The 13,632-nt window shown below is 36.7% G+C and overlaps 1 protein-coding gene across 1 annotated transcript in view; it reads left to right on the top strand.

Moving 5' to 3' along the window:
* LOC104902044 (nuclear pore complex protein NUP205) overlaps window positions 1–13,632 on the top strand; it is a 35,810-nt gene that overhangs the window by 20,351 nt on the left and 1,827 nt on the right. Inside the window, exons 24-42 of the mRNA XM_010689705.4 lie at window positions 391–477; window positions 573–650; window positions 2,009–2,212; window positions 6,485–6,577; window positions 6,668–6,778; window positions 6,886–7,032; window positions 7,324–7,379; window positions 7,458–7,530; window positions 7,637–7,827; window positions 7,905–8,031; window positions 8,140–8,217; window positions 9,600–9,764; window positions 10,373–10,543; window positions 10,613–10,750; window positions 11,595–11,738; window positions 12,436–12,558; window positions 12,685–12,780; window positions 12,891–13,028; window positions 13,133–13,233. Coding sequence (XP_010688007.2) covers window positions 391–477; window positions 573–650; window positions 2,009–2,212; window positions 6,485–6,577; window positions 6,668–6,778; window positions 6,886–7,032; window positions 7,324–7,379; window positions 7,458–7,530; window positions 7,637–7,827; window positions 7,905–8,031; window positions 8,140–8,217; window positions 9,600–9,764; window positions 10,373–10,543; window positions 10,613–10,750; window positions 11,595–11,738; window positions 12,436–12,558; window positions 12,685–12,780; window positions 12,891–13,028; window positions 13,133–13,233 — 2,321 coding nt within the window. The remainder of the gene's footprint in view (window positions 1–390; window positions 478–572; window positions 651–2,008; window positions 2,213–6,484; window positions 6,578–6,667; window positions 6,779–6,885; window positions 7,033–7,323; window positions 7,380–7,457; window positions 7,531–7,636; window positions 7,828–7,904; window positions 8,032–8,139; window positions 8,218–9,599; window positions 9,765–10,372; window positions 10,544–10,612; window positions 10,751–11,594; window positions 11,739–12,435; window positions 12,559–12,684; window positions 12,781–12,890; window positions 13,029–13,132; window positions 13,234–13,632) is intronic.

Below are 13,632 nucleotides of genomic sequence, written 5' to 3'. Positions count from 1 at the left end.
CAGATATAGTGTATTGGAAAAGGTGGTTGGGCATTTTTATTCATAAAACATTAAATGCTGTTAGAGTTTTTGAAGGCAAGTTGAGGACTAAACTGGAAAGAAATATATTCAATGAGGGTACTTTCGAGAATTCATGGCATTTTATAATTGAAAAGGTGAGAAACAAGAACTATTTTTTGGGACACCGTGAAAGGAATGTAAGGACTATATTATGGGACGGAGGTATTACCACATAATGAGATTGGGTCGCAATTACTGTGAGCATTACTTCTAAAAGTGGTATTTTAAGCTTGTGACCATAATCATGATCATGCTTGATACGCTGAACTATATATTTTCTTGTTTGATCAACTTATTTTTTCAATTAAAACAATGACTTGTTTTCTGCAGCTCCTTTATGAGTTATGTGTTGATGAACTTACATCTGGTCCAGTGATGGATCTATTGAGTAGTAAGAAATATAATTTCTTTGTTAAGGTATTCAGAATGCCTTCCTTTTTCTTTTTTTTAACTTTCTTAGCTGCTTAGCGAACTATTAGATCTTACTTTCTGGTTCATTCTAATGATTGCAGCATTTGGAAACGGTCGGCATTGCTCCACTTCCTAAAAGAAATAGTGCACAGTCTTTAAGAACCAGCTCACTTCATCAGGTTTTATTTCTGTAAACCTAATTGTTGACGTACTCGTTATGAATTTAATTCAGCTTCTTCTAGTGCATGTGCTATTTCTAATTTTCTATAGAATTGTTATTTTTTATGTGGCATGGTTTCATATTTGGTGTACATGTGTTTTCCTTTTTATGTTTTTTAGTGCACTGGAAGATTTCACTTATTATTAACTTTTGTCTACAGAAATTTTTTATGTGGCATGCTTACAGATATGTTGTACATGTGTTTTCCTTTTTATGTTTTTTTAGTGCACTGGAAGATTTCAGTTATTATTAACTTTTCTCTACAAAAAGCTAAAAGTTATTCACCATATCCTTTGGATATGATATTTTTCCTCTTTGGAACACATGAATCTTAAGGTCTATAATAAATTTCTAAAGGTTATGTTTCCCTATATTTTTTGAGAATTTAGGAAATGCAATTCCCCCAAGTTTTGTTTCTCCTGGAAGAAGGTGTTCTTCTGTAAAGATAGGCAGTTCTATTTGGGTATCTCAATTGGTATCTCGAACGAGTTGTAAGGTTTAGATAATTGCTCCTCTTTCATGCTATTCTTTCTGCTTGCCTTTCCCCAAGAACTTTCTTGACAGATTTCTTATCTCTGTCTCTATATTCCTGCCTCAATATTCTCTCCATGTTTTTCTATCAGTGTAATTGGTTGGGCATACGTATAGCAGTTTGCTGTCACAGGCATGAATGCTTAGTAATATGGTACATGCCGCCTCGGTTTTTTTTGATGTATTTGCTTTGGTTTTGTATTTAGTTTTGTCTCAGTCTTTACTCTTGCTCTAAGTTCATTGTCAGCATGTCTACTGTTTTACCCCTCCCCCAAAATTAGGCTGAGGATTTGCCTTTTTTTTTGGGTTATAAACTTATTAGAGTTTTATGCTTCATGGTGGATTTAGATATTGCGAACTGCAAAGTTATGATCTTTGGTTTGTCTAAGAAATTGTTGGTAAATGTTTTTGCCATCCTTTTCTAGGCACTAGTCTTGTCACAACACTTCTCTCTTTTTCAGTTATTACACGCGTGCGGGCGTACACACACACACAGACACACACACGCGCACACACACCCACACACCGGGACTGCTTGAGTTTCTGCTTCTTGGTCAAAATTATGATGTTTGGTTTGTCTAAGAAATTGTTGGTAAACCTTTTTGCCAACTTTATCTAGGCACTAGTCTTGTCACATTCATTTTTCTCTCTTCCTCTAGTCGTTTACATTTAGATCTTTTAGTGCTACTGCTGTGTCTCCAAATATGATGTTGATATTTTGGCAATGGAACATTCCTTTGCTTTCCTGATAACATATTGTGTGTAAGTCTCTGTCACCTTTTACAGAGAGCTTGGTTGTTGAAGCTTCTGGCGGTGGAGCTGCACTCTGGTGATATGGCAAATCCTTGCCACAGAGAAACATGTCGTAAAATCCTTGCTCATCTGTTTGGGCAAGCTATGAATGAACTGGAGGGTGATCAAGAGAATGCTACTTCCTTTGCTGAGCAATATAGAGAAAGTGCTGCAACAAGAACAATCAGTAAGAGCAAGGTATGGTCATTTGTCATTTTGTCTGCTTGGTGTATTCTAGATGATGATAAATTATATACACGGGTTTCCGTCAACTTCTTTGTTCTGTTCATTCTATACAGAAAGATATGGCCCACAACTGTTCAGAAGCGAGGCTCAGATAAGATTTTTTTTAAAAAATTGAAAAAAGGAAGATTATGTGAGAGAAGACATGAAGATTAACAACCTCAAGGAAAATAAGAACTGAGTTATTATCACGCTGTTGTCGCTGTGTACCAAAAGTGGACTTTCCAGGGATAATTTATGAGCATGTGCCTAGGAGAAGCTAAAAAATACCGTCTGATCTTGTGAGGATGTCAAAAGAAACCTAATCACAAAAATTGTATCGTATTTAACTAAGTGCCATCCGTCGTACTCACATCATAATTCATACCAAAATATGCAGGTCTCTACCATATGTTTATGCTATATATGTCGGATTTATCATATTCATCATTTGCAGTTGGCAAGTAATAGTAAAAGAGGAAACCTTGTTAGTCTTACCACATGAAGAACCCTCTGTTAGAGAAAGAATTGTCGTGTCACTATGTAGGCATGAACTAGTGGAACCCTGTCCTGCCATTACACGTTCGAGAATACAATAGCTTTGTGCTCTTGGCCCTCCAAGTAAAGGTAAAATAATTAAAGGCTGCTTGTTTGGATCATTCTCCAGATGTCTCTAAAAGGACTGATTTGTGAAGAAACCAAAAGAATCACCCAACTGAACTCTCCTAAAGGAATGGATTAAGGATGCTCAACAAATTAACAAGCTTGTGTTACTCCCACTTCTAAGGATTCCGTCTAATGAAACTTGAAGTAGAATAGCCCCTATTCACCATCAAGAAAGACTAGTAGGAGTATGATGAGTGTTAGACAACTTGTAGAGAGTGGGAAAGAGTATACTTAAGGTTGCTACACTAAAAGAATCATCCTTAAATGCACCCCGATTACTCATCTTTTATTTGACCAAAAGACAGAAAAATTGGGCTAGTATAGGTACTACCTCCGTTCCTATTTAATCTACACGGTTTGCTTTACACTAGAACCAAGGAAAAAATGAAAAAGCAGGAGAGATAGGAGAGGAATTATGAAAAGTGGGGAGTAAGAAGTACAAAAGGTACAAAAAAAATAGAGGAAAGAGAAAAATGGTTAGGTGGGGGGTTTTAAGTGGGTTAATTTATTTGGTGAGGGACCACATGGGGGACAAAAGCGGGGAACAATGATTTGGCATTTTACCTTATATAGTTAGTAACAGTGTAACCATTAAAAAGGAACAGTCCAAAAAGGAAAGTGTGTAGATTAAAAAGGAATGGAGGTAGTTTTGTCAGATTCCCTAGTCTATCCATCCTTTCCTTTAAAGGTCTGTGCTATTGTGAATTATTCCTATGCCCAAGAGAACTTGGCTCATCAAATGAAGTACTATAAATATATTTCAAGTGAATTTTGCCTCTTGAATCATAATATGACTTCAGTCACCATTTTAAGATAAAATTTGATAAAAGTTAATTGGAACATGATACATTTTTTTCTTGAAAAATCTGCATGGATTTGTCGACATTTAGATTAATTTTTGTGTCCCTAGCTATTTCACTGAATGAATCTCTATTCTCTTTGCATTGAGATAATTTCTATCTAACATTACAAGATAAGAGATTTTTGCTCTCCGCATCTTTCAAAATTTAACACCTAAAACCAGAGAGTAACTCAAAAACCTGTAACAGAGTCCATTCATTTTTAAAGCTCAATATCACTGCAGCCAAAAAAAAAAAAGTAACAATATATCAGTTATTTCAAACAAGACACTAGCACAAGAGGGATACATGCTTCTTGGGTGCATCAAACTGAAAATCACCTTCACTTTACTTTGCTAACTCTGGAGGATAATAGTCTTGGATACTCATAACCCTTCATTTGAGGGAAGGTATGAAGGAAATCATAAAACGGGAGAAGAAAACTAAGTAAAAGTCTTTGCATAATCAATTCAGATATGCTTAGGCATTAAATTGTTTAGATGAGCATGATGCCATGGTTTTCTGGGTAATTTATGTGTGATCTTAAATTCTGATGAAGATTTGTTCAAACTTATCTTTTTGCCCTAGAGTTGGCAGGTTTGGTTGAGCAGTAACGGGCCGAGATTTTGCCAAGCAAAACATACATGTTTAGATGAATAGGCTGAGATTTTCAACCCAACCCAACCTGTTAAGTAGATGGGTCAGTACCTCAGTTACACCATGATCCTTGTAAGCTTTCTTCGTTTTCTTCCCTTTTTTTGCACAACGGTACTGGGGGACTTGAGCAAACAACCAAATATTCTCCTTCGTCCGGTATTAATCTATAAACTTTGACCGGCACAGAGTTTTATATGACTCTCTATATTATTGTTGGCAGTGGGGTGTTTGTTTATCGGAGTTAGTGGACCGTGGAACTTTAACTTTATGGGGTGGGCATGTTTCTTTGTTATTGTTTTGGCTTCTCTGATGAGTGTATAAAATCAGATCATATTAGTTAAAACACAAATTAGAAGTTAATTCATTAACAGCAAACATACAGCCCCATAAATAATCCCTGAAATTTTAAACAATAATGTCAATCATATAACAGAACTTTAAATAGTCTTATGCAGAATATCTGATTTTCGGACATTCTTCCTGGCTTCCGGATTTATTCTATTTCCTTTTTTGTTGTACTAACATTAGGAATTTGTAAGAAGACATTACTGGATGAAGTGGGTCAACCTAACCTGTTTTGTTACAGGTAGGCAGGTTATATTCAGACTGATAATTTCAGCCCTAACCCAACCTATCTAATTTAATGGGTCAATCAGGTTGACCTGGTAAATTAAATGGGTTACTTTTTTTCTCAGCCCAATTGGTAATCATGTTCGGGTTGGATTAGCGAGTTAGTTGCCAGCTCTATCAGGTGTCCTCTTGGTGGAAACGCTTAGAAGGATATTTTCTTAAGACGTAGTGATGACTGATGAGTGAATATCTTAGATGCTTGATGGGTGAAAATGTCGGGTGGCTTATTATACCTATCTATTCTTGCGTGTCCAGGTTTCATTGGTGTTAGAATCTTTCTTTTAATCTGCCTGTTGCCGTTGCCAAGTGGATTATGATATTTTTTGTTCTGGCGTAGAGGTGGTAAGAGAGATCATCTACTGGGGTGGATCAGGTGAAATATGGTTTATGGGAGGATCATGTTCTAGAACCCTTGCTTGGCAGGGGATTTGCTTTGGCAATTTCATTGAAGACCTGTATTCTTTGGTCCCAAGTGATATGAAATATGCTCTTTCGATGTGACGCTTGCTAGCATACAAGTCTCTTGCTCCATTCGGATATCATTGCTTCCCTTTGTCAGATTTCAAGTTGGAATTAGGAATAAGACTTAGTTTTGGAAGGATTTTTGCCTTCTTGCGCTAGGGAGATACCTTTTATTATGCTCAATGTCTCGGCTTCCAATTTTATCGGGAGTGTGAATATGATTTTTTCTTGGAGTTGGGCGTCCCATAAAATTCTTGAAATTTAGAGGGGGATGCACATACTAATTTGTTAGTTATGTTGGGGAAGGCTTGGTTTCCAAAAATTTTAGATCAGAGGGTTTGGTTGGGGATTCTTCTGGAATTTTTTTAAGAAGCATGTTCTTAGAAACAAATTCTCACCAGTGAACACAACTTTTGCTACTTGAACTCTTTTTCCTCATTCGCAATATTACTTGGATTGCTATGGTCTCTAAGAAATATCACATATATCTGTGAACTGCATATTTGGATAGACTGCTATTGATAATCTGCAGAAATGGAGACCCAGTAAGTGGTATATGCAATCTTTGTCTTGGTGGTGACTGGTGAGGAGTCGGGAGGCTATACATTTATTTATCAATTACTATGTGTATCAGGTGGGTGTGTAGTGTGTACAACGTCTCTTATGGAGCATCTTCATGTTTGTTGGTTTAGCTTTGAGAGGCTCTAGTATATGTAAACTATATGGTGGTTTGATTATGTAGCTGTCCCTTGGGTGTTGTGGATGGAAACCTAGATTTAAGGAACAAATCTTTTAGTATGATCATGTGTAGAGTGATCTTTCGTATTTCATTGTGGAGCTCAGTGGAATTGCTTCCCTATTTAGGCTTATGTGGTATTTAGTGTGATTGTACTTTGACTCCTTTGATTTTATTAAATTAAATTTATTTTTTCAAAGATTCATATCACCTCTCTTTAACTTTATGTTAAGTACAACTGACTTGTATCTTCTCCAGGCATTTGAGCTCCTTGATATCATTCAATTTAGACCTCCTGAAGCCACTATGGACTATTCAAAAGTTGTATCAAATGCTAAATGCAGCTTGCTAGTAAGGCCTGAGATTATAATCTCTTCTTTACAATATCGTGTTACTCTATTATAATGTACAGTTGGTTCACTGAAAGTATTTACTCCATAGGCTGAGGAGATACTTCGAAATTCTGCACCTGAAAAGAATGGAGTATATTATTACTCAGAGCGAGGTGATCGTCTAATCAATCTTACCTCATTCCGAGACAAACTCTGGCAGGTGTGTGTCGGTACAAAATTATTATTATCTGAGTTTGTGTCAGTCTCTCGTTTGTTTCTTTTGAATCTCTTGTACATAATCTGATGCGCAATTTCTTGATTTGCCAGCTGAGTTCCTTTGGCAATGAACTCGACCTTAATGACTTGCGAGAAAGTGTTCAACAATTGCTTAGATGGGCTTGGAAATACAATAGAAATTTGGAGGAACAAGCTGCCCAACTTCATATGCTAACTGGCTGGTCGCAGATTGTTGAGGTAAAATATCTTGTTATTCATGAAAATGTAGTCTTTTGCATGTTTTATTATCTGTCAACTTAACTAGTATTTCTTATCTCATAATTTTTGTCACTTAACTTACCAATGCACTATCACATTCTTTTGAAGTATTCATTTTGTACTATTTTAAATACCAATGCAATAACAATGAACCTCATAAATTGTGTGCATAACTATATTTCCCTTTTACATTTTACATCTTTCTGGACAAGTCGTCTTGTATCTCCTTCTTTGTTGGTTTCAACATTTTGCTCTACCTTTGCCTTGTAGATCTCTGCTTCAAGAAGATTGTCATACCTTGAAAGTAGAACTGAAGTCTTGTTTCAGTAAGTTAACTTGGCTAATTTGTATGCATTTTTTGCTTGGGCATTCTGTAATAGTTGTTAACTGATTGATATTGGCAGATTGCTTGATACCTCTTTGAGTGCTTCTGCTTCACCTGACTGTTCTCTTAAGATGGCACTTCTGCTGACTCAGGTACTTGCAGTTTGGTGGATGATAGTTGGTACTATTCTCTTGTGCAATTCTGCGTAATTCTTATTGTCTCATATTGATGATAGTCTTTCAACCTTGCTGTTTTTAGGTCGCCCTCACATGTATGGCCAAGTTGCGGGATGATAGATATATATATCCTGCTGGTTTAAATTCAGATGCTGTAACGTGTCTTGATGTTATCATGTTTAAACAATTGTCAAATGGAGCTTGTCTTTCTATATTGTCTAAACTTTCTCAGGCATTACTAAGGCACGACTCATCAGAAGCCTTGAGAAGAAGGTAAGTGTTCTGTTAGGTAGGTGTGCAGTTTTGCTGGTTTTCATGCTTACCATAATTAATTTTTTAAAAAAATTCAGGCAGTATGCATTGTTACTCAGTTATTTCCAGTACTGTCAACATGTGCTTGATCCAGATGTACCAAGAACGATGCTTCAGTTACTACTTGGTACTGGACAGGACAATGAAGATATTGATCTTGAAAAGGTATCATGTTGATATTGTCTGAATCATTTCCTGGCTTAATTCATGAGCATATATTTGGCAGATATATCTTGTATGGGTGAAGTCCTGAATGTCCTGTGGATTTTCCAGATTGACAAAGAGCAAGCCGAACTGGCACGATCAAACTTTTCTATTTTGCGGAAAGAAGCTCAAGCTGTTCTGGATTTGGTAGGTTCTACACTCTCAATTTCTGTCTATAGTCATACGGTCCTGTGACTGGCTTCATACTCTTGTTCCTTAAACATGTTGAGGCTGAATATATCTAACTGTCTAGGTGGGCTGTTAAAGTTGTTAAACTGAAAAGTAGAAGATACTGGAATGGACACTTGTATTTCTTATTTCGACAAGTTATAATGTCTGGTTACATCGCTTTTTAGTTTACAAGGAGATTTTCCTAGGTGTCAAAATTTAGAGGTGTAAATATGAACCAATTCCAGGGAGTTGAGTTGATATTTTAAGAAGAGCACCTTCATACAGAATAAATTGTAGAATACGAAAAATTTACAGGAATACTTGTGATTGTTGTTGGTCTTCCCAAAATGATCCAACTATCATTATTTCAAAATAATCTTAAATATAACAGGCATCTTCCCAGAATGATCCAGCGTAGTTTCCTTTCTTTTTCTGTATTAGCCCCTGCGCCCCTGCCACACAAACCCGACCCAGGCACCACCATGTCCTTACAATCAACCACTAGAGCTGACTGCTGAGTAACCAACCAATGGTCGTGAGTCGTGACTGTTTAGCTAGTAAAGTTTGGGTATCCATGTTTGAATTTTTCTAGTTGCAAGTGATCAAAAGTACTGAGCATTAGACCAAGGTGCTATGACCTGTTGCGTAAGAGTGATGGATTTGTTTCTGAAGACCTAAAGGTTCCTTTATCTTACATGATCTAGATGGTTAGAAAAAGAGAGCACTTATTTTCTTGATCTGGGCTGGTTAAGAGATATTAATCTCGAGCCATATTTTGAAATCACAACTACATAAGGCATCAGGAAATAAGAGTCTCCAGACTAAGCTTCTTCCTGGAGAGTCCCCTTAGAAAATAGAAAGTATTATTGAAGAAGTTAGAATAATCGAGGTAAGGGTGAGAGTAGTAGCTAACCTACCATGACAAACAAGCTGGTAAAACAAATTTCTTTGTGTGGGAGGGGTTTGATTTACCTAGAAAACTTACAGAGAGCTAAAAAAAATTTACCGTTGGATATCATTTGCATCTTCATTTTGCTAATACGTGGTGATTCTTGTGATTACAGTGACTGCTTGTTATGATACATATGTCTCAGCATCTGTGTATTGTTTCCAAATCTGCTGTTAGTGATCTCGTACTCAGATTCCATTTGTGTTACAAAAAATTTGTTTGTGGTAAACAACACTGGTCAATTTTGGCTGTTTACTTTGTTATTAGTGAGTGCCACAATGACTTTGCTACTATACATGGGCCAGTCTAGCCAACTTGTATTACTTGTTATGCTAAGCTTTCTCGAGTGGATAGTCCACTAGTTTATTCTTTTACCGGTATTCCTTTATAAAATCTCCTCAATCTGCAGGTAATAAAAGATGCAACCCAAGGCAGTGAATCTGGGAAGACAATATCACATTTTGTTCTTGATGGGTTAATATGTATAGATCATGAGAAATTCTTCTTGAACCAACTTCAGAGCAGAGGATTCCTAAGGTCTTGCTTGATGAGTATTAGCAGCTTTTCTTATCAGGTTTGCGATGCTAATTTTACTGGTTTTTTTACCATGGCATGAATGACCAACTCTTCCTTGAACCTGTAAAGGGGTAGCGCGCTAACAATATCAAAGGGGCGGTAAGAAATTATAATATCCGAAATATAAAAGCAGCAAGGCAAGGTAATGGATAAAGAAGTATATCTACCAAACCACTTAATGTTTATGTCGGTCAACCATCTGCGGGATACAGCTGTTGGTATCAACTGGAGGACAAAACTTCAAAATAGTATGAGAAGATGTGAATATGGAAACTTTAAGAAAACACGCAAAATAAGATAGGAGATTTATGTATGGCACAATATGTCAATGTGATCTCGGCAGTAGAAATTATATATATGATTTATGTATTTTGAAATTGATTGCAATCAAGCTTCGGTCCTATGTGGAAGCACTATGGGAATGTCATTAGTGATCTTAGCAACTTATCTGAACTGAACTGAACTTATTGGACCTGAAAGTTAATTTATTAAGGTGAAGAGAACACACCTTAAGTGCGCTTCTGGATCATAAGGTTTTCCTATTTGACATGCTTTTTATTAGCATGTTTGTATCATCCTGTATGATTTGTTGGACTTCCATTATAGGATGTTCGACGCACTATGGAGGCTTTGCAGAGATCCTGTACGCTTGAGGCTGAACTTGCTTTGATGTTGAGAATTAGTCATAAGTATGGGAAGGCCGGGGCCCAGGTTTTGTCTTCCATGGGTACCTTGGAGCATTTGTCTTCTTGCAAAGCACTATATCTGCCATTGAAGGTATCTTTTATTCTTACGACAACTCTTTTTTCCTGGGATTTTATTTACCTGCAATCTTTGTCTTGCTAGGGAAGCTTAAGGCATGTGGAGAATAGGTTTGCAAGGGGACTACCTGCCAATGCTGACAGGCAACAAGTTATAGCTGCTCCAGTATTGAGATTGGTGTCATCTCTTACTTCATTGGTCGATGCATCTGATTTCTTCGAGGTTTGCCAATATGGTTGTCTTTCCTACAGCTTATTGTATTGGTTAACCCATTTGTTGACTGCTTAAGGCAGGATAGTCTACCGATTGCATCTCTATAACGCTCCACCTCTAAGTATCGTCTGATTTAATATGTATCATGTGTGTTATAGGTTAAAGGCAGTTGATTATAAAAGTAGAATAAAAGTTGCAAATGTAGTCTTTGTATTGCCAAATAAGGGTAATTCTTTCTTTGATGTTGAATTGGTGTCATTTTGCTGGTTTTTTTCTTTCTCCAAAAGGTTGAAATAATTGTATTTTCACTGTAGAAATTAAATTGTTATTTCTATTTGTTGTCGTACGGATATCATCACTGCATATGTCCATACAGTGAGGTTTTTGTGTCTTTTATAAGATATTGGTAGTTGTGTGCAAAAGGCTACAATAGCAATTGTTCTGGATCAAAGGTAGTAACCTGGTTAGTGGCTATTTATATGCCAGTGTATGGTTCTGCTTGAAGAATATATGAGGTAGTTGGTCAAATATAACCAGACTATATATTGGTTGTTGTATATGACCACACTTGAAGTTTATATTGAACTTGGTATATTGTCAATTGTCAGCCAACTCCAGGCCTCAGCTTATCCCTCTGGCCTTTGTGTGTTCTGGTAAGCCTTTTTTTCGATGTGCTGATAAATGCAAATATCCAAGTGGCACTCTGTATCTTTGCAAGTTTGTGCTTGTTTGTCCTAGGTCATTGTTAGGTATTCCCTGAATTGGTGCCTGTGTTGGATGAATGTGATTTGTTGAAATTGTGCAAAATATACCAACACAGAATGCTTATCTTTTCTTCTTTTTCTCCTATTAGGTGAAAAACAAAATTGTCCGAGAAGCCATTGAGTTTGTGAAAGCCCATCCCACTCTGTTTGACCAGGCTCTGCAGGAAAACATTTTTGAAATTGATGAATTGATGATGGAGCTTATCAATCTTGTTGTTGGCATATTAAGTAAGGTATAAGGTGTCTCATATATTCTACATGACTGACATTCAGTATTCCATTTCAATAGAGTTCTTTTTCAAAATTGTATAAACACTGCTGTTAAGAAGAAAAAAAGTTGTTAAAGGGTTACAAGTCTTCTGTCTGGAGTGTACAATAGTATGAAGTTTTTATGATGTTTGACAAAACTTCAATTGTTACTGATTTTAGTGTCTTTGATTTGGCTAGCAGTTCTTTTTGTAACAAATGAAAGGTTCTCTTGACTGATTTGAACTAGCCATTTATTATATGATTCTTGTGTTTGGACTGAGGCCTTGCCATTTTATGGCTTTGCTGCTGTAAGGATCTGTGTCATATTTTTAGATAGAGCTCTTGCCATTTTTTGTGTATGGTGTTTCTGCTATTTGGACAGAAAATACTAGAAGAAAAATTAACTTAGTTTCATGTGTGCACTATGTAAATGTGGATAATGGAATCTCTGGCCTCAACAAGATGAATTAATATGTTATAACTACAATGCTCAGAATACATGCGGCACAGGAACCCCCCCCCCCCCCTCTTCAAACCGGCTGTATTATGTGCTTCCTCTTGCTCCTTGTCAGATCCAAAGGATGTAAAGTTGTTTCTGGAGGGGGTAATTGAGTAAAATGAACATGTTTCATAATTGCAATAGTACATTTGGTGGACATTCAGCACTTTCTATTTTTTCAGGTCTGGCCTTATGAAGAGAATGATGAGTATGGTCATGTTCAAGGCCTTCTTCGGATGATGTGTGATCTGTTCTCACAGGATGCTGAATCATTTTCTTCCATCTCTTCTGGGTTCTCTCCCATGGTATATGTTCTTACTTCACTTAAAAGTTTTAACATGAAGGAATTGCTACTTACATGTTTATATCTTTTGTTATGTAGTCATGCCATTTTGTGAAATATACATTTTTTGTTTTTGGTTTGGTTTCAGAACCAAAGGAGGTTGGAACTAAAGAAATTTCATATAGGTTTCGGACTCAGTTCGTACCTTTATTTTCAAGTGACAAAGAAATCCCTTAGGTTGCAGGTAGCTATATTAATTCTTGAACTTATTCATGTGCTTACATCTAATCTTAGTCGTCGTAGTTCTCTAACTCCTTATGTGCTCCCCCCCCCCCCCCCCCTCCCAAAAAAAAGGTTTCGGATGGTCAATCTGCTTATCACAAATCTGGCAGAAAGCAGCAACCAACTTTAGCATTGGTTGTCCATTTTCTCAACACTGTGACCACTGCTCTTGAAAGGGCTGCTGATGAGAAATCTCAGTTACTTAACAAGGTAGGTGAAGAAACTTGGAGGATCTATGGTCTGGTTCCTTATTCTTGCTTTTTCTCCCTTGATATATAATAAAGCTGTTCTATTTAATCTAATATATTTCCTAGATTCAAGACGTAAATGAGCTATCAAGACAGGAAATAGATGGCATAATCAATACCTTTACAGAGAAGACTCGTGTTTCTTCATCAGACAACACAAACACAAGGTATGTTATATCGTTTGAATGCGGTGCTTTTAGATATTGTGTTTCATTGAGCTATTCTTATTCGTGGTTTGCAGTATTAAATTACATCTTATCTCAGTACATAGTTTGAATTGGTTAGGGGCACTGCTCTGCATCATCTTTTCCTCCCTGTACCATTTTTGGATACAAGATCCACTTTTCTGGATGGTGATGTTGTTTTTGGATCTTTAATAGACTAAAAAAATCCATGTTCTTTTTCAGAAGAAAAAAGTCCTTGAATTTACTTGTGCCCTATGAATTTTGCCAGGAAGAGTTTTAGCTTCTGTAAGAACTATAGTAACTGAAGAACTTTCTTTCCACACACCTGTCGGATGGGCTGGGTGCCAATTAATGCTTCTTTGGTACTTAAATGACCACAAA

The sequence above is a fragment of the Beta vulgaris genome, chromosome 8 (assembly GCF_026745355.1).
Source record: "Beta vulgaris subsp. vulgaris cultivar EL10 chromosome 8, EL10.2, whole genome shotgun sequence".
NCBI lineage: Eukaryota > Viridiplantae > Streptophyta > Magnoliopsida > Caryophyllales > Amaranthaceae > Beta > Beta vulgaris.
This window is presented reverse-complemented; position numbering and strand designations above follow the sequence as displayed.